The sequence below is a fragment of the Ranitomeya imitator genome, chromosome 10, assembly GCF_032444005.1.
Source record: "Ranitomeya imitator isolate aRanImi1 chromosome 10, aRanImi1.pri, whole genome shotgun sequence".
Taxonomy (NCBI): Eukaryota; Metazoa; Chordata; class Amphibia; order Anura; family Dendrobatidae; genus Ranitomeya; species Ranitomeya imitator.
Window position 1 is genome coordinate 72,502,633 of NC_091291.1, and position 24,204 is coordinate 72,526,836.

At 45.8% G+C, this 24,204-nt stretch overlaps 1 protein-coding gene across 1 annotated transcript in view; it reads left to right on the top strand.

Annotated features, from left to right (window-relative positions):
• Positions 1–24,204, top strand: part of DPAGT1 (dolichyl-phosphate N-acetylglucosaminephosphotransferase 1) — a 59,960-nt gene that overhangs the window by 28,159 nt on the left and 7,597 nt on the right. Inside the window, exons 3-8 of the mRNA XM_069742617.1 lie at positions 11,773–11,986; positions 13,964–14,110; positions 18,131–18,215; positions 20,732–20,920; positions 21,546–21,633; positions 21,726–21,878. Coding sequence (XP_069598718.1) covers positions 11,773–11,986; positions 13,964–14,110; positions 18,131–18,215; positions 20,732–20,920; positions 21,546–21,633; positions 21,726–21,878 — 876 coding nt within the window. The remainder of the gene's footprint in view (positions 1–11,772; positions 11,987–13,963; positions 14,111–18,130; positions 18,216–20,731; positions 20,921–21,545; positions 21,634–21,725; positions 21,879–24,204) is intronic.

Here is a 24,204-nt window from a genome sequence, read left to right on the forward strand (position 1 = left end):
TTCGGCTTCGCAGGTTTGCAAGGCCACAAAATGGTCATCCGTTCACACCGCTTCTGTGGAATCAAGGACCAGAAACACATGGGCTACTTGCACAATGAATAAGTCTGTTGGAACCTGTTCACACACCACCAAGAAACTTGAAGACACAAAAGAGCACAGTGAGGTCAAAAATACTCTGTTGTAAAAAACAAAATCACAGTAATAAGCAAGTGCTAGTCAAAAGATGAAAAAAAAACAGGGTATTTACAGTCATGGCCAAAAGTATTGACACCCCTGCAATTCTGTCAGATAATACTCATTTTCTTCCAGAAAATGATTGCAAACACAAATTATTTTGTGTTATTATCTTCATTTAATTTGTCTTAAATGAAAAAAACACAAAAAGAATTGTCCTAAAGCCAAATTGGATATAATTCCACACCAAACATAAAAAAGGGGGTGGACAAAAGTATTGGCACTGTTCAAAAAATAATGTGATGCTTCTCTAATTTGTTTAATTAACAGCACCTGTAACTTACCTGTGGCACCTAACAGGTGTTGGCAATAACTAAATCACACTTGTAGCCAGTTGACATGGATTAAAGTTGACTCAACCTCTGTCCTGTGTCCTTGTGTGTACCACATTGAGCATGGAGAAAAGAAAGACCAAAGAACTGTCTGAGGACTTGAGAAACCAAATTGTGAGGAAGCATGAGCAATCTCAAGGCTACAAGTCCATCTCCAAAGACCTGAATGTTCCTGTGTCTACCGTGCGCAGAGTCATCAAGAAGTTTAAAGCCCATGGCACTGTGGCTAACCTCCCTAGATGTGGACGGAAACGAAAAATTGACGAGATTTCAACGCAAGATTGTGCGGATGTTGGATAAAGAACCTCGACTAACATCCAAACAAATTCAAGCTGCCCTGCAGGCCGAGGGTACAATAGTGTCAACCCGTACTATCTGTCGGCATCTGAATGAAAAGGGACTGTATGGTAGAAGACCCCACTTCTTACCCCGAGACATTAAAAAAGCCAAAAGTGGAGCTTTTTGGGCAAAGGCATCAACATAGAGTTTACAGGAGAAAAAGAGAGGCATTCAAAGAAAAGAACAAGGTCCCTACAGTCAAACATGGCGGAGGTTCCCTGATGTTTTGGGGTTGCTTTGCTGCCTCTGGCACTGGACTGCTTGACCGTGTGCATGGCATTATGAAGTCTGAAGACTACCAACAAATTTTGCAGCATAATGTAGGGCCCAGTGTGAGAAAGCTGGGTCTCCCTCAGAGGTCATGGGTCTTCCAGCAGGACAATGACCCAAAACACACTTCAAAAAGCACTAGAAAATGGTTTGAGAGAAAGCACTGGAGACTTCTAAGGTGGCCAGACCTGAATCCCATAGAACACCTGTGAAGAGATCTAAAAATGGCAGTTTGGAGAAGGCACCCTTCAAATATCAGGGACCTGGAGCAGTTTGCCAAAGAAGAATGGTCTAAAATTCCAGCAGAGCATTGTAAGAAACTCATTGATGGTTACTGGAAGCGGTTGGACGCAGTTATTTTGGCTAAAGGTTGTGCAACCAAGTATTAGGCTGAGGATGCCAATAACTTTGTCTGGCCCATTTTTGGAGTTTTGTGTGAAATGATCAATGTTTTGCTTTTTGCTTCATTCTCTTTTGTGTTTTTTCATTTAAGACAAATTAAATGAAGATAATAATACCAAATAATTTGTGTTTGCAATCATTTTCAGGAAGAAAATTACTATTATCTGACAGAATTGCAGGGGTGTCAATACTTTTGGCCATGACTGTAGTTGATACGTTTTTTTGCAAAAAAATGTATACTAAGCTGCTCCACCAATCGTCAAGGTATACCCATATAGAGCAGTCCTACCTAATGTATATAATCCCTATCTGATGTATTTAAAAACCTGATCATCTGTATAGTACCTGTATAAGCAGGGTTCAGAGAGGGAATTTTCATGTGGACATGCTGGAAGAGCTTTGATGCAAATGACCCATAAGGAGTTGTGGACTCCCTAGTCTTGTAGAAACAAGAGAACACTTACAGAACCAGAAACACATGGGCTACTTGCACAATGAACAAGTCTGTAGGCTTTTAAATACATCAGATAGGGATTATATACATTAGGTAGGACTGCTCTATATGGGTATACCTTGACGATTGGTGGAGCAGCTTAGTATACATTTTTTTCCATTTTTTGACTAGCACTTGCTTATTACTGTGATTTTCTTTTTTCATTTTTTTTTTTTTTTTTTTTTTCAGCAGAGTATTTTTGACCTCACTGTGCTCTTTTGTGACTTCTGTGGAATCAAGCCTGTGTAGGAAGATACTGCAGGCAGCGGTTTCCCACCGGCCGACCCAAGTCTCCTCCCTGAATTTTTTCCCCACCCGTGGGACTGCTTTTGGACGTCTCATGGTTACCTGTGTCCCAGTATGAAGCGAGAAAGAAGGATTTTTGATTTCTTACCGTAAAATCTTTCTTGGAGCCTTCATTGGGGGACACAGCACCCTCTCTTTATGTTGTACCATTTTGGCTAATGTTCTGTTGTTGTGGGTTGGTACATAGGTTGAGTTTGTTTATATTTGCTCCTACTACTACTTTAGCACCAACTGAGTTGACTTGTGCCTGTCAGAGGGTGTATACTGCTGGGGAGGAGTTATTTTTCCTTATTTGCATAGTGTCAGCCTCCTAGCGACAGCAGCATACACCCATGGTTACCTGTGTCCCCCAATGAAGGCTCCAAGAAAGATTTTATGGTAAGAAACCCAAAATCCCTCTTTTCAAACTGAAAAGAGCAATATGAAAAGCTGTCTTATTAAAAGGAAATATCCCAGCTGGACTATTAATCGAACTTTTCAAATAGTGGATTCTAGATTTAGACAAAATCTAATCAATCCTGATCCTAGTGTGAACAGTGGCTGTAATACCATTGCAATGCCTTCATCAGAACTACCTGTTCTGGCACTGACCTACATACAGCTCTCACTTTAAAGCCATTTCAAATAGTATACATCGCAATTTGAATAATCTCAGAAATGATGATGCTATGGACAGTATTTTAAAAAATGGCATTAAAATAGTGACTAGACGTGCACCGACGTTAGGGAGTGATTTGTCTCCAAGCTTTTACAATCCAAACAGGAATTCCAAACCATATCATTGGTTGATCATGACAGGTTTTTACAAGTGTGGACAATTTCCATGTAAAACCTGTTCACATTCTGAAAAAACTGACTTTTTCAGATAATAAAAATGAAAAAAATCCACAATTTTTTTTTGAATTGCAAATCTGACCATGTGGTTTATATTATTGAGTGCTCAGCATGTAAACTCCAATATGTTGGTTCCACTATTCGCAAATTAAAAAATAAAATAAGAGAACATTTATATGACACTAGATGGTGGCCCGATTCTAACGCATCGGGTATTCTAGAATATCTAGAATATGTATGTAGTTTATTTATGAAGATTTTAGAATAATGCAATTTATACACAGGGTTTGGCCGGTCGGGAGCGACTAATCAGCGAAGCGTGGTTCAAATTCCACGCCAATTCGCGTCCGGACTGCGCCTGTTGCTGATTGTTTGCGGCCAGCTGGGCGCGACCAACACGTAGTATATAGCACAGCCCACAGAGTATATAACACAGCCCATGCAGTATATAACACAGGTCACGTAGTGTATAGCACGGCCACGCAGTGTATAGCACAGCCCACGTAGTATATAGCACAGTGAGGTAGTATATAACACAGCCACGTAGTATACAGGTCCTTCTCAAAAAATTAGCATATAGTGTTAAATTTCATTATTTACCATAATGTAATGATTACAATTAAACTTTCATATATTATAGATTCATTATCCACCAACTGAAATTTGTCAGGTCTTTTATTGTTTTAATACTGATGATTTTGGCATACAACTCCTGATAACCCAAAAAACCTGTCTCAATAAATTAGCATATCAAGAAAAGGTTCTCTAAACGACCTATTACCCTAATCTTCTGAATCAACTAATTAACTCTAAACACATGCAAAAGATACCTGAGGCTTTTATAAACTCCCTGCCTGGTTCATTACTCAAAACCCCCATCATGGGTAAGACTAGCGACCTGACAGATGTCAAGGAGGCCATCATTGACACCCTCAAGCAAGAGGGTAAGACCCAGAAAGAAATTTCTCAACAAATAGGCTGTTCCCAGAGTGCTGTATCAAGGCACCTCAATGGTAAGTCTGTTGGAAGGAAACAATGTGGCAGAAAACGCTGTACAACGAGAAGAGGAGACCGGACCCTGAGGAAGATTGTGGAGAAGGACCGATTCCAGACCTTGGGGAACCTGAGGAAGCAGTGGACTGAGTCTGGTGTGGAAACATCCAGAGCCACCATGCACAGGCGTGTGCAGGAAATGGGCTACAGGTGCCGCATTCCCCAGGTAAAGCCACTTTTGAACCATAAACAGCGGCAGAGGCGCCTGACCTGGGCTACAGAGAAGCAGCACTGGACTGTTGCTAAGTGGTCCCAAGTACTTTTTTCTGATGAAAGCAAATTTTGCATGTCATTCGGAAATCAAGGTGCCAGAGTCTGGAGGAAGACTGGGGAGAAGGAAATGCCAAAATGCCTGAAGTCCAGTGTCAAGTACCCACAGTCAGTGATGGTGTGGGGTGCCATGTCAGCTGCTGGTGTTGGTCCACTGTGTTTCATCAAGGGCAGGGTCAATGCAGCTAGCTATCAGGAGATTTTGGAGCACTTCATGCTTCCATCGGCTGAAATGCTTTATGGAGATGAAGATTTCATTTTTCAGCACGACCTGGCACCTGCTCACAGTGCCAAAACCACTGGTAAATGGTTTACTGACCATGGTATTACTGTGCTCAATTGGCCTGCCAACTCTCCTGACCTGAACCCCATAGAGAATCTGTGGGATATTGTGAAGAGAAAGTTGAGAGACGCAAGACCCAACACTCTGGATGAGCTTAAGGCCGCTACTGAAGCATCCTGGGCCTCCATAACATCTCAGCAGTGTCACAGGCTGATTGCCTCCATGCCACGCCGCATTGAAGCAGTCATTTCTGCCAAAGGATTCCCGACCAAGTATTGAGTGCATAACTGAACATTATTATTTGATAGTTTTTTTGTTTGTTATTAAAAAACACTTTTACTTGATTGGATGGGTGAAATATGCTAATTTATTGAGACAGGTTTTTTGGGTTATCAGGAGTTGTATGCCAAAATCATCAGAATTAAAACAATAAAAGACCTGACACATTTCAGTTGGTGGATAATGAATCTATAATATATGAAAGTTTAATTGTAATCATTACATTATGGTAAATAATGAAATTTAACACTATATGCTAATTTTTTTAGAAGGACCTGTATAACACAGCCCACGCAGTATATAGCAATGTGGGCATCATATCCCTGTTAAAAAAAAAAAAAAAACTATGAAAATAAATAATAGCTATATACTCACCTTCCGTCGGCCCCTGGATCCAAGCTGAGGTCTTTAGCGATGCTCGTCGCGACGCTTCGTTCCCTGTAATGCCTTGCGACAATAACCCGTGATCATGTAGCGGTCTCGCGAGACTGCCACGTGATCTTGGGTCATTGCCGCAATGCATTCTTGGGACTGGAGCGTTGAGGAGTGGGAAAGGCTGGCGCGGAAGGTGAGAATGTGTTTTTTTTTTTTAAATTATTTTTATTATCCCGCCCCAATATCGCTGATTGGTCGTGCCAGGCCGGCCGCGACCAATCAGTGAACTGGGATTTCCGTTACGGAAGTTACAGACAAACAGATGGAAGTACCCCTTAGACCAGGGGTGGGCAATTAATTTTGCCATGGGGCCGCATGAGAAATTTGGATGGTTTTAGAGGGCCGGACTAATATAATTAACTAATTTTTACCCAATATTGTAGTATACATATGCTATATTTTCATGAACAAACAGTATGTTAAACAATGCAGAGATTATCCAGGCCCCATAATGTCCAGATTTCATTAGTGCCCCCATAATGTCCAGATTTCATTTGTGCCCCCATAATGTCCAGATTTCATTCATTAGTGCCCCCATAATGTCCAGATTTCATTCATTAGTGCCCCCATAATGTCCAGATTTCATTAGTGCCCCCATAATGTCCAGATTTCATTAGTGCAGATAATAACCCAGTGCACAAGTATAGAGGAGCAGATAATAACCCAGAGCACAAGTACAGAGGAGCAGATAACCCAGAGCACAAGTACAGAGGAGCAGATAACTCAGAGCACAAGTACAGGGGAGCAGATAACCCAGAGCACAAGTACAGGGGAGCAGATAACCCAGAGCACAAGTACAGAGGAGCAGATAATAACCCAGAGCACAAGTACAGGGGAGCAGATAATAACCCAGAGCACAAGTACAGGGGAGCAGATAACCCAGAGCACAAGTACAGGGGAGCAGATAACCCAGAGCACAAGTACAGGGGAGCAGATAACCCAGAGCACAAGTACAGGGGAGCAGATAACCCAGAGCACAAGTACAGGGGAGCAGATAACCCAGAGCACAAGTACAGAGGAGCAGATAATAACCCAGAGCACAAGTACTGAGGAGCAGATAATAACCCAGAGCACAAGTACAGGGGAGCAGATAACCCAGAGCACAAGTACAGAGGAGCAGATAACTCAGAGCACAAGTACAGAGGAGCAGATAACCCAGAGCACAAGTACAGAGGAGCAGATAACCCAGAGCACAAGTACAGAGGAGCAGATAATAACTCAGAGCACAAGTACAGGGGAGCAGATAACCCAGAGCACAAGTACAGGGGAGCAGATAACCCAGAGCACAAGTACAGAGGAGCAGATAATAACCCAGAGCACAAGTACTGAGGAGCAGATAATAAACCAGAGCACAAGTACTGAGGAGCAGATAACCCAGAGCACAAGTACAGAGGAGCAGATAACTCAGAGCACAAGTACTGAGGAGCAGATAACCCAGAGCACAAGTACTGAGGAGCAGATAATAACCCAGAGCACAAGTACTGAGGAGCAGATAACCCAGAGCACAAGTACAGAGGAGCAGATAACTCAGAGCACAAGTACAGGGGAGCAGATAACCCAGAGCACAAGTACAGAGGAGCAGATAATAACCCAGAGCACAAGTACTGAGGAGCAGATAATAACCCAGAGCACAAGTACAGAGGAGCAGATAACTCAGAGCACAAGTACTGAGGAGCAGATAACCCAGAGCACAAGTACTGAGGAGCAGATAACCCAGAGCACAAGTACAGAGGAGCAGATAACTCAGAGCACAAGTACTGAGGAGCAGATAACCCAGAGCACAAGTACTGAGGAGCAGATAATAACCCAGAGCACAAGTACAGAGGAGCAGATAACCCAGAGCACAAGTACAGAGGAGCAGATAACCCAGAGCACAAGTACAGAGGAGCAGATAACCCAGAGCACAAGTACTGAGGAGCAGATAACCCAGAGCACAAGTACAGAGGAGCAGATAACTCAGAGCACAAGTACTGAGGAGCAGATAACACAGAGCACAAGTACTGAGGAGCAGATAATAACCCAGAGCACAAGTACTGAGGAGCAGATAACCCAGAGCACAAGTACAGAGGAGCAGATAACTCAGAGCACAAGTACAGAGGAGCAGATAACTCAGAGCACAAGTACAGAGGAGCAGATAACCCAGAGCACAAGTACTGAGGAGCAGATAACCCAGAGCACAAGTACTGAGGAGCAGATAAGCCAGAGCACAAGTACTGAGGAGCAGATAATAACCCAGAGCACAAGTACTGAGGAGCAGATAATAACCCAGAGCACAAGTACTGAGGAGCAGATAACCCAGAGCACAAGTACAGAGGAGCAGATAACTCAGAGCACAAGTACTGAGGAGCAGATAACACAGAGCACAAGTACTGAGGAGCAGATAATAACCCAGAGCACAAGTACTGAGGAGCAGATAACCCAGAGCACAAGTACAGAGGAGCAGATAACTCAGAGCACAAGTACAGAGGAGCAGATAACTCAGAGCACAAGTACTGAGGAGCAGATAACCCAGAGCACAAGTACTGAGGAGCAGATAACCCAGAGCACAAGTACTGAGGAGCAGATAAGCCAGAGCACAAGTACTGAGGAGCAGATAATAACCCAGAGCACAAGTACTGAGGAGCAGATAACCCAGAGCACAAGTACAGAGGAGCAGATAACCCAGAGCACAAGTACAGAGGAGCAGATAACCCAGAGCACAAGTACTGAGGAGCAGATAACCCAGAGCCCAAGTACAGCGGAGCAGATGACCCAGTGCGCAAGTACTGAGGAGCAGATAACCCAGAGCCCTTACCACCGACCACCGGCACCGTCCGACTCCACAAGTGACCTCAGTACAGCGCTGCAGTGCCACACAGAACACCGGCGCAACGGAGCAGAGCAGCAGCATGTGTCACGCTGAGGGACGTCACCTGCTGCTGGCGCTTCCCTGATGCGGAAGTGCCAGCGGCGGTCAGCGCCTCTCAGCGGACAGGAGTTTGAATGCAGGGCGCACAGGCGCACAGGCGCAGGCGTGGCTGAAGGGAAGGGGAGCCGAGCGGTGCCTCGGGCGGCAAGGGAAGGGGAGCCGAGCGGTGCCTCGGGCGGCAAGGGAAGGGGAGCCGAGCGGTGCCTGGGGCGGCGGGCGGCGGGCCGTTTACAACCGTCAGGCGGGCCGGATGCGGCCCGCGGGCCGCATCTTGCCCAGGTCTGCCTTAGACAATCTATATACATAATTGCCTAAGGGGTACTTCCGTCCGCCTGTCTGTCCACACCTGTTATGTCTTTGTATAAATTGATGCTATGCCTGGCGAGAGCTAACGGAGGCTAAGGGCACTTGTGTGTTCGGAACGCGTACAGTTTATACAGGCACTCTCCTTCCGGTGTACCCGGTTTGTGTATGTCTTGTAGACTGTTTTTATTTTAAATGAATACTATTAAAGGGAACCTGTCACCCCGTTTTTTGAGATTGAGCTATAAATACTGTTAAATAGGGCCTGCGCTGTGCGTTACTATAGTGTATGTAGTGTACCCTGATTCCCCATGTATGCTGAGAAATACATTACCAAAGTCGCCGTTTTCGCCTGTCAATCAGGCTGGTCTGGTCAGGTGGGCGTGTTCACAGCGCTCTTTTCTTCCCCAGCTTTCCGTTGGTGGCGTAGTGGTGTGTGCATGTCCAGAGTTCCGACTTCCCTGCGCCCACGTGAAGACACAGCGCGCGATCTGCGCTGTAATCCCTTGCATCGGTGGGGGCGGCCATCTTCCTGGGGCCGCGCGTGCGCAGATGGAGTGCTCTGCTGCACGGGGCTTCAGGAAAATGGCCGCGGGATGCCGCGCGTGCGCATTAGAGATCGCGGCAGCCATTTTCCCAAAGCCGAGATGCAAACTCGGCTTTGGGAAAATGGCTGCCGCGATCTCTAATGCGCACGCGCGGCATCCCGCGGCCATTTTCCTGAAGCCCCGTGCAGCAGAGCACTCCATCTGCGCACGCGCGGCCCCAGGAAGATGGCCGCCCCCACCGATGCAAGGGATTACAGCGCAGATCGCGCGCTGTGTCTTCACGTGGGCGCAGGGAAGTCGGAACTCTGGACATGCGCACACCACTACGCCACCAACGGAAAGCTGGGGAAGAAAAGAGCGCTGTGAACACGCCCACCTGACCAGACCAGCCTGATTGACAGGCGAAAACGGCGACTTTGGTAATGTATTTCTCAGCATACATGGGGAATCAGGGTACACTACATACACTATAGTAACGCACAGCGCAGGCCCTATTTAACAGTATTTATAGCTCAATCTCAAAAAACGGGGTGACAGGTTCCCTTTAAAGCGAAGTGATTTTATCTCTTGGAGCTGGATTCCCTTTTTCCACGTGAGCCTTATCTGACTGCAGTAAGTATAGTTCACATTCCTGCTTTACTATCATTATATATCTAGGATCACTGCACGATGCATTTACTGGCGTTGTATCACATGCAATGTCATGGATACATAATGCAGTATACATGTGTGTTTCTCTTATTACGTCTGCTATTTTCCATCTAATTTCTAAGCACTGTACTTATTTGCCATATTTAAAATGCTATATGAATTGTATACAATGTCATAGACGTACAGTGCAGTATATATACATGTCTGTATCAGGCTCACATGATGTGTGACCCCCTATTTTTTTTTGTTTGAAAATATTTTAATACACATTGCTCGTGCGCCCCTTCCTTCTTGCACGTTTTTTTACCTCCCTGTTTTTGGCATAAACTATATAGCTATTACTTTGATTCTGGACTTTTTGGTCAGTTCATTTCTCCTTTTTTCCAGTGTTTTTACTGCCTGTCTAGGTTGCCATTACCATCCTACATAGGTTGTAGCTTGCCACCTTTATGGTAGTTCGCACAATTGTTCTATGCTGATTACTGCCTTTGTGTCATACCCTTATGTGCTCCCTTCGTCTTCATTTATCAGGAGGCAAATTGTGCAGTAAAATGAAACCGAAAATAAGGCCCTGTGGAGACAAGGGGGTCAGTGGGTGCTCTCGTCCGCTGGCCTGGCTGTCTTTAGAAAGACTGCATGGACCAGGGCTCATACCACTGAATATCCGCCCTCTCCCTGTGGTAGAACACTACTTGGACAACACAGGGTAAGGGTAAAAGTGTGGCAATAATTTATTGACCCACTAACACACAATAGCATACAGAATACTCTCAGGAAATACCCAAGATGGTGCAAATTAGAGTCTCACCCTTCCGCTGACTCGCTGGGATAAGAGCTACTTCCGGTGTCCCATACCTCCACCAGTGGCTCCCCACCTTTGGCGGGCCCCCACAGCGCGGAGGTAACGACAAGCTTAGGAATCTAACCGACAGCAGTGAGGTATGTGCCAAGGTGACCCAGTTGTTCCAACCTGGATTCTTTAAGACATCTCTGGGGTTTCAGTGATGGTCAATGAAGCAGATGTGTGTTCTTCCAAGCCGGGGCCATAGCCCCCTAAGCTCATGGACGGAAGCTCACACGGACCAGAAGAAAGTCTGTTTATACAGTTCACAACTGGCCATCAACCAGCATCCAGAGGTCAGAGAGAGACGTTAATGAGGCCAACCTGCATTGTTTGATTATGTAATCTATTTGTATAGTTTTTCCTCCTCTGTTTCGGAATGCCAACAGACTGTCTAGCATAATCAGTGTATGTAATCAACATATCAGCACACATCATTAAGAAGAAATATTCGTCCTACAAGAAGAGTCAATACTTCAGACAACAGTTTGATTCTGGGCCTACACAATTTGTATCTGGCATAATTAAGAAAAGCTGTGTCGTCGCCTTAGGCAGCTGTCAGCTGAACCATTGATGGCTCTTCCTATTCTGACTCCCCCATGCACAGAAACACTCAGATCTCGTGTTCTCTAGGATTCATAAATTGTTCATCTGAGCATAGATGGCTTTAAAGTTATGGAGAAAACGGTGGGAGGGGGATGTTTGTACCTACGTGCACGTATAGATGTGGCTTATGTGACACATGAGACCAGTCTATTTTCCTCCTGTATCTAAGATGTGCAAAATCCACTGCCTGCCCTACATTGTGTGCGGGCCTCGCCTGCCCCTCTTACATCCTCAGGCACTCGTATTCTACTTTTGTTGTGCATTTTCAGTGTGACAAAGCCAGAACCCCTGTAACTGCACATTAGATTTCCATGTCTTCTGTGAGCTATTGCCTACCTTCTTCATCACTGCCATCTGTACTAAGACTCTTTTATGTCTTTTCCAGTTTGTTGCCCTAATCGGATCACTTCTTGCCATTTGTTGCATGATCTTTCTTGGTTTTGCTGATGACGTCCTAAATCTACGCTGGCGACATAAGCTGTTGTTGCCCACAGCAGCGTCACTGCCATTACTGATGGTCTACTTCACCACCTTTGGCAACACTACTATTGTAGTGCCCAAACCCTTCAGGCTGATCCTCGGGCTTCATGTGGACTTGAGTAAGTTTACCTGCATAACTGTGTGTGTGATAATTATACCTATAGATGTAAGGTAGTACGGGTGGAGATGAGGGTAGGCGACCAAAACTGCAGATTTGGAGATAAAGTGGGAGAAATTCTTTTTGATTGCCTCCCTCCTAAGTAGAGCACTAAGGTGGAACAGTGTAAGGTCACCAGCATCGTAATAGAACCCAAATAGAGTATATTTAATCCAGAAAAAATGGGACCAAAGAAAGGACCATATTGGACCACTGCACTCAAATCGACAAAAACCTATTAGGATTCCTGTAGAGCTGTGCAACATGCCTTTGCCCTTTTTCTTGTACTCTGGTACAGCTCAGGATAATTAGTTGGCGGTTATCTGGGATCACCAAAAATGAAGGGGTTTGAAATGACATAAAACAATAAAAGTAGGATGACTTGCTTAGCAAATGTACCACCACTCTGATGCCTCCCCAAGCACCGCCACTCTGATGCCTCCCCAAGCACCGCCACTCTGATGCCTCCCCAAGCACCGCCACTCTGATGCCTCCCCAAGCACCGCCACTCTGATGCCTCCCCAAGCACCGCCACTCTGATGCCTCCCCAAGCACCGCCACTCTGATGCCTCCCCAAGCACCGCCACTCTGATGCCTCCCCATCCACCGCCACTCTGATGCCTCCCCAAGCACCGCCACTCTGATGCCTCCCCAAGCACCGCCACTCTGATGCCTCCCCAAGCACCGCCACTCTGATGCCTCCCCATCCACCGCCACTCTGATGCCTCCCCATCCACCGCCACTCTGATGCCTCCCCAACCACCGCCACTCTGATGCCTCCCCATCCACCGCCACTCTGATGCCTCCCCATCCACCGCCACTCTGATGCCTCCCCATCCACCGCCACTCTGATGCCTCCCCAAGCACCGCCACTCTGATGCCTCCCCAAGCACCGCCACTCTGATGCCTCCCCAAGCACCGCCACTCTGATGCCTCCCCAAGCACCGCCACTCTGATGCCTCCCCAAGCACCGCCACTCTGATGCCTCCCCAAGCACCGCCACTCTGATGCCTCCCCAAGCACCGCCACTCTGATGCCTCCCCAAGCACCGCCACTCTGATGCCTCCCCAAGCACCGCCACTCTGATGCCTCCCCAAGCACCGCCACTCTGATGCCTCCCCAAGCACCGCCACTCTGATGCCTCCCCAAGCACCGCCACTCTGATGCCTCCCCATCCACCGCCACTCTGATGCCTCCCCAAGCACCGCCACTCTGATGCCTCCCCAAGCACCGCCACTCTGCCTCCCCAAGCACCGCCACTCTGATGCCTCCCCATCCACCGCCACTCTGATGCCTCCCCATCCACCGCCACTCTGATGCCTCCCCATCCACCGCCACTCTGATGCCTCCCCATCCACCGCCACTCTGATGCCTCCCCAAGCACCGCCACTCTGATGCCTCCCGACGTTTTTTTGTAACAAAAATAATTGCAATAATTGGTTGCAGGACTTGACTATTATCAGCAGTCAGACTTCAGCCAAGTAAGCAAAAACCAATGGAGCATCAGAGCAGCTATGGTTTTATCAAAAAAATTGTTGCTTTCCTTGCTCATGTTTTTGGTAGCCCTGTAACAGTGTCCCTTTTGTTTGCTGAGCCAATATGGATTGACCATGCTATGTAAGAGTGCCCAGTGCGCCCTCCTTCCCTTAGAGGGAGCTGCAGACTTTTCCATTGGAAAAGTCCATTTCCATTCTCATAATATCCCTCCATTTAAATGAAAATAGGTATGAGTTAATTTATTCCTGTCTGTGACTGATGGCGGTCTGAGCTCTGTGACCTACTGGTACAACGCCTGATCAGATACTTATTGAGCAGACTGTGACCACTCTACATTCCCGGGATATCGGCACTTCAGTTATGCCTTTCACTGCTTTACAGTTTAGATATTTCTTTTTTCTGAGTAGCTTTCTGTTGCATATCTTCTCCCTTTTCTTCGCAGGCATCTTGTATTATGTATACATGGGCATGCTGGCAGTTTTCTGTACCAATGCCATCAACATCCTGGCTGGCATCAACGGTCTGGAGGCCGGTCAGTCTTTGGTCATTGCTGGTTCCATAATCATCTTTAATATTGCAGAACTGAATGGTGAGTACTGGAGGGTGGTCTCTTTTTCATTTGTTTAGAGCTCCCTACTCCAGAAGACAGGAGGTGAATGGGTCACACATAACTTGGGGCTATATCCATTACAGAGTGTTCTGAAACTCCCATGAACTACAATAGAGCAGTAAAGTAAATAGAGCAGCAAACTACAATAGGGCAGCATGGTGGCTCAGTGGTTAGCACTGCAGCCTTGCAGCGCTCGAGTCCTGGGTTCAAATCCCACCAAGTTATGGTTGGGGTTATAGTTAGGGTTGGAGTTAGATTTGGGAGGTTTCCACTGTTTAGGTACATCAGAGGGTCTCCAAACGTAACATGGCGCCACCATTGATTCCAGCCAATTTTGCGTTCAAAAAGTCAAAGGTGCTCCCTCCCTTCTGAGCCCCGACGTGTGCCCAAACAGTGGCTTTCCCCCACATATGGGGTATCTGCGTACTCAGTAGAAGTTGCACGACAACTTTTTTGGTCCATTTTCTCCCTTGTGAAAATAAAAAAAAATTTGGTTACAAAGTAAATTTTTTGTGGAAAAAAAAAAAAAAGTAATATGTTCATTTTTTTTTTTTCCTTCCACGGTGCTTTAGTTTTCGTGAAGCACCTGAAGGGTTAATAAACTTCTTGAATGTGGTTTTGCGCACCATGAGGGGTGCAGTTTTTAGAATGATGTCACTTTTGGGTATTTTCTGTTATATTAACCCCCAAACTCAAAAGTGGTTTTGGAAATTTTGGTGTAAAAATGAGAAATCGCTGGTCAACTTTTAACCCTTTTAACGTCCTACCCAAAAAAATTTGTTTCCAAAATTATGCTGATGTAAAGTAGATATGTGGGAATTGTTATTTATTAACTGTTTTGTGTGACACCGCTCTCTGATTTAAACGTACAAAAACTTCAATTTTGAAAATTGCAAAATTTTCCAAATTTTTTTCCAAATTTGCGTTTATTTATGAAAAAAAACGGAAGTTACGCTACCGTTCCAAAGTTTAGGGTCACTTAGAAATTTCTTTATTTTTGAAAGAAAAGCACAGTTTTTTCCAATGAAGCTAACATTAAATGATTCAGAAATACACTCTATACATTGTTAATGTGGTAAATGGCTATTCTACCTGCAAACGTCTGGTTTATGCAATATCTTCATAGGTGTATAGAGGCCAATTTCCAGCAACCATTACTCCAGTGTTCTTCTGGTACTTTGTGTTTGCTAACTGTGTAAGAAGGCTAATGGATGGTTATAATACTCATGAAAAACCTTGTGCAAGTATGTTAGCACAGCTGAAAACAGTTTAGCTGATTAGAGAACCTATAAACCTCACCTTCCTTTGAGCTAGATGAGAATCTGGAGCATTATATTACTTGGTTCCATTAAACTGTCAAAATGGCCAGAAAAAAATAACTTCTGTGTGAAACTCGACAGTCTGTTCTTGTTCTTAGAAATGAAGGCTATTCCAACGAGAAATTGCCAAGAAGCTGAAGATTTCTTACAACTGTGTGTACTACTCCCTTCAGAGGAGAGCACAAACAGGCTCTAACCAGAGTAGAAAGAGAAGTGGGAGGCCCCGCTGCACAACTGAGCAACAAGACAAGTACATTAGAGTCTGTAGTTTAAGAAGTTTACGCCTCACAGGTCCTTAGCTGGCAGCATCATTAAATAGTACACGCAAAACACCAGTGTCAACGTCTACAGTGAAGAGGCGACTCCGGGATGCTGGCCTTCAGGGCAGAGTGGCAAAGAAAAAGCCATATCTGAGACTGGCTAATAAAGGGAAAAGATTAATATGGGCAAAAGAACACAGACATTGGACAGAGGAAGATTGGAAAAAAGTGTTACGGACAGACTAATCTAAGTTTGAGGTGTTTGGATCACACAGAAGAACCTTTGTGAGACACAGAGCAACTGAAAAGATGCTGGGAGAGTGCCTGACGCCATCTGTCAAGCATGGTGGAGGTAATGTGATGGTCTGGGGTTGCTTTGGTGCTGGTAAAGTGGGAGATTTGTACAAGGTAAAAGGGATTTTGAATAAGGAAGGCTATCACTCCATTTTACAACGAAATGCCATACCCTGTGGACAGCACTTGATTGGAGCCAATTTCATCCTACAACAGGACAGTGACCCAAAGCACACCTCCAAATTATACAAGAACTATTTAGGGAAGAAGCAGGCAGCTGGTATTCTATCTGTAATGGAGCGGCCAGCGCAGTCACCAGATCTCAACCCCATTGAGCTGTTGTGGGAGCAGCTTGACCGTATGGTTTGCAAAAAGTGCCCATCAAGCCAAACCAACTTGTGGGAGGGGCTTCTGGAAGCATGGGGGGAAATTTCTCCAGATTACCTCAGCAAATTAACAGCTAGAATGCCAAAGGTCTGCAATGCTGTAATTGCTGCAAAGGGAGCATTCTTTGGCGAAAGCAAAGTTTGAAGGAGAAAATTTACTATTTCAAATAAAAATCTTTTTTTCGCACCTTGTCAATGTCTGGACTAGATTTTCAGTTCATTTGGCAACTCATTTGATTAATAAAAGTATGAGTTTTCATGGAAAACACAATTGTGTGGGTGACCCTAAACTTTGGAACCGTAGTGCATAGCGAAGAAATTTTACCACTAACATGAAGTATAATATGTCACGAAAAAATAATCTCAGAATCAGCGGGATCCATTGAGGTGTTCCAGAGTTGTAACTTCATAAAGTGACAGTGGTCATAATTGTAAAAATTGGCCTGGTCATGAAGTACCAAATTGGCTCTCACTAAGGGGTTAAATGCCATTATCAGGCATGATAGCGGCATTTAGAGGTGTGCCTGTCCTTCCTGTTGGCCATCAGTCCTTGGCACAATGCCACAGCAGGGTCCTAATTGGTAGCCATGTCAGCCAAGGGATCACCACTGAAGGCCTCCATACCCCCTTGTCTGCCATGTTAGAACACCTATGGAGCCCAAGCCATGAAACAAAAATCCCGGAATAGCCATATACAGGTATCCTGGCTCTCTGACCATAAACATTCACCATTATCATTATGCTTGTATATCTTTATAATTCACTTTTATTGCTGCAAATGGTTGCGCCTCCTGATTGGTGGGTGCCTTTTTAGATTTTCTATTTTTAATTGTCTAAAGTTAAAACAATTACCTAATGTACCGTCAATCTTTTGTTACATCTCCTTTGTAAAACGAACTGAAATTACCAAGACCGAAAAAAAGTTCAAGCTTCATAAGCCTAATATACATGTTACAGAAGAGGGCTCAGACTGGTTACGATATAAAAAGTTTTGACACCGTGGAAATCGCTGGGCAGAGCGGTGTCCTGCCCTATCTAGTGATTATAAACATAAGGATGAATGACCTCGGGGAGATCAATCTATCTGCCTATCTAGTGACTGGCAGAGCTGCCATTTCTCATAGGTCGACAAGCCGGCAGGGACGGGTAACATTGGACCGGCGGGAGCTATAGCTGATTGATGAGATTGTTACTACTTTTATTTATTTGTATACCATTCAGATCACTTTACTAATATTTATCCCCTGGATCACAACATATAACGTGCCATTACATCACATGTCCGGTCCCTGTCTGTGATTCAGGAGATTGACCTCCAACAGCAGCTGAGCTCCTCCCGCTGCTGTTAACCACTTACATGCTGCTGTCAATCTCTTAAATCATAGTGGCATTTAAAGCACACTAATCAGAGGCTTTTCAGTTCTTGCGCCAGTCACCCCCATGACACGACAGTGGGGTGCTGATGTCTGCCACCGCTCCCAGGCAGAAATAAACATAAAGGAGTGATGGAAGGAGAACGGAGGCATATAGAAATGGTAAGTAATCGTAAACTTACTTTGTCTCACTGCCTGATATTTCTGATTTTTAACATGAGCATAACCCTTCAAAGGGGGAAACGTGTTCCCAGGTTTCTGAGCTTTTTCATGTAATGCCATTCTTCTGTTATCTCCTGTTTGTATATTTCGGTGCTTGTTACTTCCCATCGCCTCCAGCGTGTTCACTTCACGTTCTGCTTTCCAGGTGACTGCCGTGATGACCATCTCTTCTCCCTCTACCTCATTATCCCTTTCTTTTTCACCACGTTGGGATTGCTGTACCATAACTGGTAAGAGCTGTTTTCTCCATAACTTGCACTAAGCATTTTAAGAAAATGTGAAGTCTGATTATGATTGATAAATATGATTTATGGGTTTAGGCTGTGTTCCCACACTGAGTTTTTGACACTGCATATTTTTGTTGCACAAAAAACTGAGTCTTACAGTTTTAGGAAAGTGGATGGAATTTATGGATGTCTCCTGCCCACTGTGTTTTTTAGTTTCACAGCATAAACTCACCTGTGGTGCTTGTTTCAAATCCGCAAGATTTTAATTTTTCTTGTGGGTACGCTGAGTTTTATGTGTGGATTTTCTCCATAGAATTTTATTAGATGCAGAAAATCTCGCAGGAGCAAGGAAGATCCCAGGGACCTTTTCCCTCCATTGCCTGGGGGGGGGGGATTCCAGGGACCTTTCGCTTCCGTTGCAAGGGGGGATCCCAGGGACCTTCCCCCTCTGTTGGTCGCAAGGGGAGATCCCAGGGATCTTTCCCCTCCCTTGGTTGCAAGGGGATCCCAGGGACCTTCCCCCGCCACTGGTTGCAAGGGGAGATCCCAGGGACCTTTCCCCTCCATTGCAAGGGGGGGATCCCAGGGATCTTCCCCCTCCGTTGGTTGCAAGGGGGAATCCCAGGGACCTTCCCCCTCCGTTGGTTGCAAGGGGGGATCCCAGGGACCTTCCCCCTCCGTTGGTTGCAAGGGGGGATCCCAGGGACCTTCCCCCTCCGTTGGTTGCAAGGGGGGATCCCAGGGACCTTCCCCCTCCGTTGGTTGCAAGGGGGGATCCCAGGGACCTTCCCCCCCTCCGTTGGTTGCAAGGGGGGATCCCAGGGAACTTCCCCCCTCCGTTGGTTGCAAGGGGGGATCCCAGGGACCTTCCCCCCCTCCGTTGGTTGCAAGGGGGCATCCCAGGGACCTTTCCCCTCCATTGCAAGGGGGGGATCCCAGGGATCTTCCCCCTCCGTTGGTTGCAAGGGGGAATCCCAGGGACCTTCCCCCTCCGTTGGTTGCAAGGGGGAATCCCAGGGACCTTCCCCCTCCGTTGGTTGCAAGGGGGGATCCCAGGGACCTTCCCCCCCCCCCTCCGTTGGTTGCAAGGGGGGATCCCAGGGACCTTCCCCCCCCTCCGTTGGTTGCAAGGGGGGATCCCAGGGACCTTCCCCCCCCTCCGTTGGTTGCAAGGGGGGGATCCCAGGGACCTTCCCCCTTGCGGGGTACTCGCCTTGGTGATGTGAGATCAGTTTGGATCCAGCCACTGCCTTGAAGAGGCTGAGCATTGCCGTCATCAGTGCCATAGACTCATAATGGAGCAACATGGCGCCTGCACAACCAGCCGCTCCATTTATCTCCCACTTGACCTAGTTTTAAATCCGGAGGAGGACGGCGTACATGTTGTCTTTAAGTCCTCAGTGGACCCACCAAGGTTTTCCAAGGCTGAGTCACTCCTGTGTGACTCGTATCACTCGCCTTGTTGTTGAGAAATCATCTTATCACTTTATATAAATGAGGTCTTCCAGGCTCTTGGGAGGACGCTGCCCGGAAGATAACTCTGCCTCCAGTTATTATTGTACATGAAGAGGAGTTACCAGTGTGAGACAAGTAACTAACACAGAACAGGAGAAAGTAACCTTGTCGTCTTACAAACACATTTTTTGCAGCTCTCTGAGCTCTGCTGTATCACAACAATATTACAGCCCTGTCTGCCTGGAAACTGGAGCTGAGAGGAAGCTGCAGATGTGTCCGGTATAATCATACACAGCACTGCAGTGAGAGCAGAGAGCGGCCATAACACTGGTAACCATTACACATCACACTGGTAACCATTACACATCACACTGGTAACCATTGCACATCACACTGGTAACTCCCCCTTCATGGACAATAATATCTGGAGGCAGAGTTATCTCCCGGGCACCATCTGCCCCGAAGCCTGGAAGAGGTCACTTGTATAAAGTGATAAGAGGATTTCTCAGCAACAACACATCTGACATGAGACACAGGGAGGACTGTTCTCTGCAGTCTATAACCTGTATGCCCAAAATAATAGGGAATCTGTCACATCTGACTTATAAGGGTATGCTCCCATGGTCAGTAAACGCTGCGAGTTGGACACTGCCTACTTGTGTAGCGCCGGGGTGTTACAGCATAGAGGATGGGATTTCAGGAAATCCCATGCCCACTATATGTCCACAGACACCCGTGGCTTCCCTGCGGAGACGGACATGCGACACATCTCTCCAGACCGCAGCATGTCTATTTATCTTGCAGAGACGCTCAGCCTCCGTATGATAAATATCACCCATACAATGCATTGGACACAGTGATTTCGCACGGTTCAATGAACACAGAGGAATCACCTACATTCAAAAGCCGGCAGCGCTTTAGACGGAGCGGACATGTGTTGTGTCCAAAGTGCTGCCGATTACTGACCGTGGGGACGTAGCCTTAGTGTTTCCGAAGCCCGATATTTGGTGTACATGTCTCTGGAGTGTTTTGCCTTTATGGATGTTTGTGTCCTCTTTCCCCAGGTATCCTTCCCAAGTCTTTGTTGGTGACACATTTTGTTACTTTGCTGGGATGACTTTTGCTGTGGTTGGAATCATCGGACACTTCAGTAAAACGATGCTGCTGTTCTTCATTCCTCAAGTACTGAACTTCTTGTATTCATTGCCACAGTTACTGCACATCATCCCTTGTCCACGTCATCGCCTGCCGAGGTAACGCTTCATCCCTGGTGCACTCATAGGGCTCGTCTTATTATAGTTGACCCCATATCATTTTGGAAGGCACCGCTGTTTTTCTCCTCTGATGTCCATGTGCACTGACAGGAGTGGTTGTGATGGCGTATCGTCTTTGAGGCTGGGTTCACATGAGTGAATTTGATGATCCAAATGAGGACTGCAATGCCCAAATTGACCGGGGGTCTCTGTTTGGCTATGAGTTTGGGTCCAGGCGTTGCAGTCCATTTATGGACACTGATACTTTCGTGTGACCCTGGCCTCAGTCTCACTGGTGTCATGATCTCCATTTTTACACCAGTGATGAATGATAAACATTATCTATTATGATCTGCTATGAATAGTTGAGATCATATCAGGTTTTTTCTCCATTGACTTATAATGGACCAGTCCGGTATCTGTCAGCTACACTACTCTCACCATAGAGAAGAAGTAATACACGTGTGCAGAGAGCAGAGGTCCTGTACCCATCATATGGACTGTAAGCAAACTGTATACCCAAGCTGTATACCTTGTTACACCCAGATATGAGATACAAGTGGTGACCCGCACAGAGGAGCATCCCCTTATACGTGCCACCATTGTTCCCTGTATGTTTCTTCAGGTTTGACCACAGCACTGGAAACCTGAATATGAGCTACTCCAAATTCAAGATAAAACATCTGTCAGTAACAGGATCTCTTGTTATAAAGGTAACTACAGCTGTGCATTCATCGGCACCATGCCGTGGCGCTCTGCCAGTAATCTGATTTCTGTCCTCTCTCCCTCCCATCATTATGGTTAGGTTGCAGAGGCTCTTCGTGTTGTGGACACCAGACGACATCAGGGTGATGAAGAATTCATGGAGATTAGTAATTTGACCCTCATTAACTTTGTGCTTAAGATCATTGGGCCAACGAAAGAGAAATATCTGACCATGCTGTTACTTCTGATCCAGGTGGGCAGGGTTCGTGTCTGATTGTGTTACTCCCAATACACTACACGGATGCCCCCTTAGGGTACAGTCAGATGGCCACATCGCCGTCTGCTCTTCTGACCTGAGCGCTGCGTAGAAATACATGCTGTCACACTTCGGTCAGGAGAGAGCTGCTGGCTAGTCCGAGGATTGCGATGTGATCCCTGGGCGAGTAATACGGCAGTCTGTCTGCGACCGTACATTAATAACACTACCAGCTGCGATTCCTGTGGTCCGCATTCAGGAATTGCACAGAAGCGCACTGACACCGGAGCACCTCTTTGTGTCCGTTGTATTGTCACATGCGAGCCTGCACAAGGGATAGTAACTAGTGATGAGCGAGTGGGGGTGGGTGAAGGGCTTTACACCGATAGTCAGACGCTCACTTCTACATCGCTAAAAAAAAATATTTTCAAAATAGAGTGCTGGGTGTGCAATATAAATGTGTTACTATTAGTGATGAGCCAGTGTACTCGTTACTCGAGATATCCCGAGCACGCTCAAGTGGTCTCTGAGTATTTGTGACTGCTCGGAGATTTAGTGTATGTTGATCCAGCTGCATGATTTGCAACTGCTAGCTAGCCTGAGTACATGTGGAGGTTGCCTGTTTGTTAGGGGTTGCCTGTTTGTTAGGGAATCCTCACTTGTATTCAGGCTGTCTAGCAGCCGCAAATCGTGCAGCTGGGTCGACATAAACTAAATCTCCGAGCACGCCGAAATACTCGGGAGACCACTTGAGCGTGCTCGGGATATCTCGAGTAACGAGTACACTGGCTCATTACTAATAGTAACACATTTATATTGCACACCCAGCACTCTTTGAAAATATTTTTTTAGCGATGTAGAAGTGAATGTCTGACTGTCGGTGTAAACCCCTTCACCCACCCCCAGACCTTCCTGACCAGGGCAACTTTTACAATTCTGACCAGTGTCACTTTACGAGGTAATAACTCTGGAACACCTCAATGGATCCCACTGATTCTGAAACTTGTTTTTTTGTGACAGATTGTAGTTTGTTACTGGTAAAGACAATATTTTTTCTGCTTACTTGTGAAAATATTGGAAATTTGGCAAAAATACTGAAAATTTAGCAATTTTCAAACGTCTAATTTTTATGCCCTTAAACCACACAAACTATTTAATAAATAACATGTCCTACACAATTTTTTAAACATAATTTTCTTTTGTTAGGTAGTTAGAAGTGTTAAAAGTTGATCGTCATTTTCTTTTTTCCCAAAAAAAGTACAAAATGTTTTATTTTTTTAAGGACCCAAAAGTGACACCATTATAAAATCTGCTCCCCTCAAAGAAGTACTCAAAACCACATTCAATAAGTGTATTAACCCTTCAGGTGCTTCACGGGAATTAAAGCAATGTGGAAGGAAAGAATGAACATTTTACTTTTTCCCACAAAAATGTTACTTTAGCCCCAGTTTTTGCAGGGTAACAGGAAAAAATGCACCATACACTTTGTTGTGCAATGTCTCTTGAGTACGCTGTTTGGGCACATGGAAGGGAAGGAGCGCCATTTGATTTTTGGAGTGCAAAATTGGCTGGAATTGATTGCTGACACAATGTCGCTTTTGTTGAGCCCCTACTGTGCCCCCACTTTGACCCCATTTTGGAAACTGCACCCATCAAGGAATTAGCTTGAGGCATGGTTATAGCATTGATTGTAATTATGTTGGTTTTGTGCAGAGTACATCAGATTATAAAAGTGTGTGTTAACAGGTTAAACCCACATTTTATGAATTTGTGAACATGTGGTGCTCCTTGAAGCAATCCTTAATGCAAAGGCCAGGTTTCCCAATGGTAAATTGTGTCCTTTTGGATTCCCCTCTTGGAGCATACTCTGCACCTTTTCTGTGATCTTCCCTTCCTTGCAGTTTGGGGAACCTCTCCTGAAACTGATGGTGTCCATATCGTCCCAGGTCAACATTTTCCCAAAGCACTGGGACCCTCACCGTCCTGAGTGCCAAATATTACGACCATGATGACTACCTCCTGAAACTGAAGGACGGTCCCTGTATTGCCTGCAGAAAGGAGCAGCACAAAAGTATAGTACAGTGCCATCTGTACCATACTATAGTTTTTCGCATGGATCTGTATAATTGGAGGACTTGATCTGAAAGATCCACACCCCCATGTACTGATAGTAATTCAAGACACAATCTGGCTTTGGGACTTGTGTTGTGGTACCTCAGACAGAGACAAGGGTGCTGTTGTCACGGTATATGGTGGCCAGGATAAGGACATCCCTTTTGTCCTTATACTTGACCACCAGCATGTTGTCCCTGCATTGGGCTTT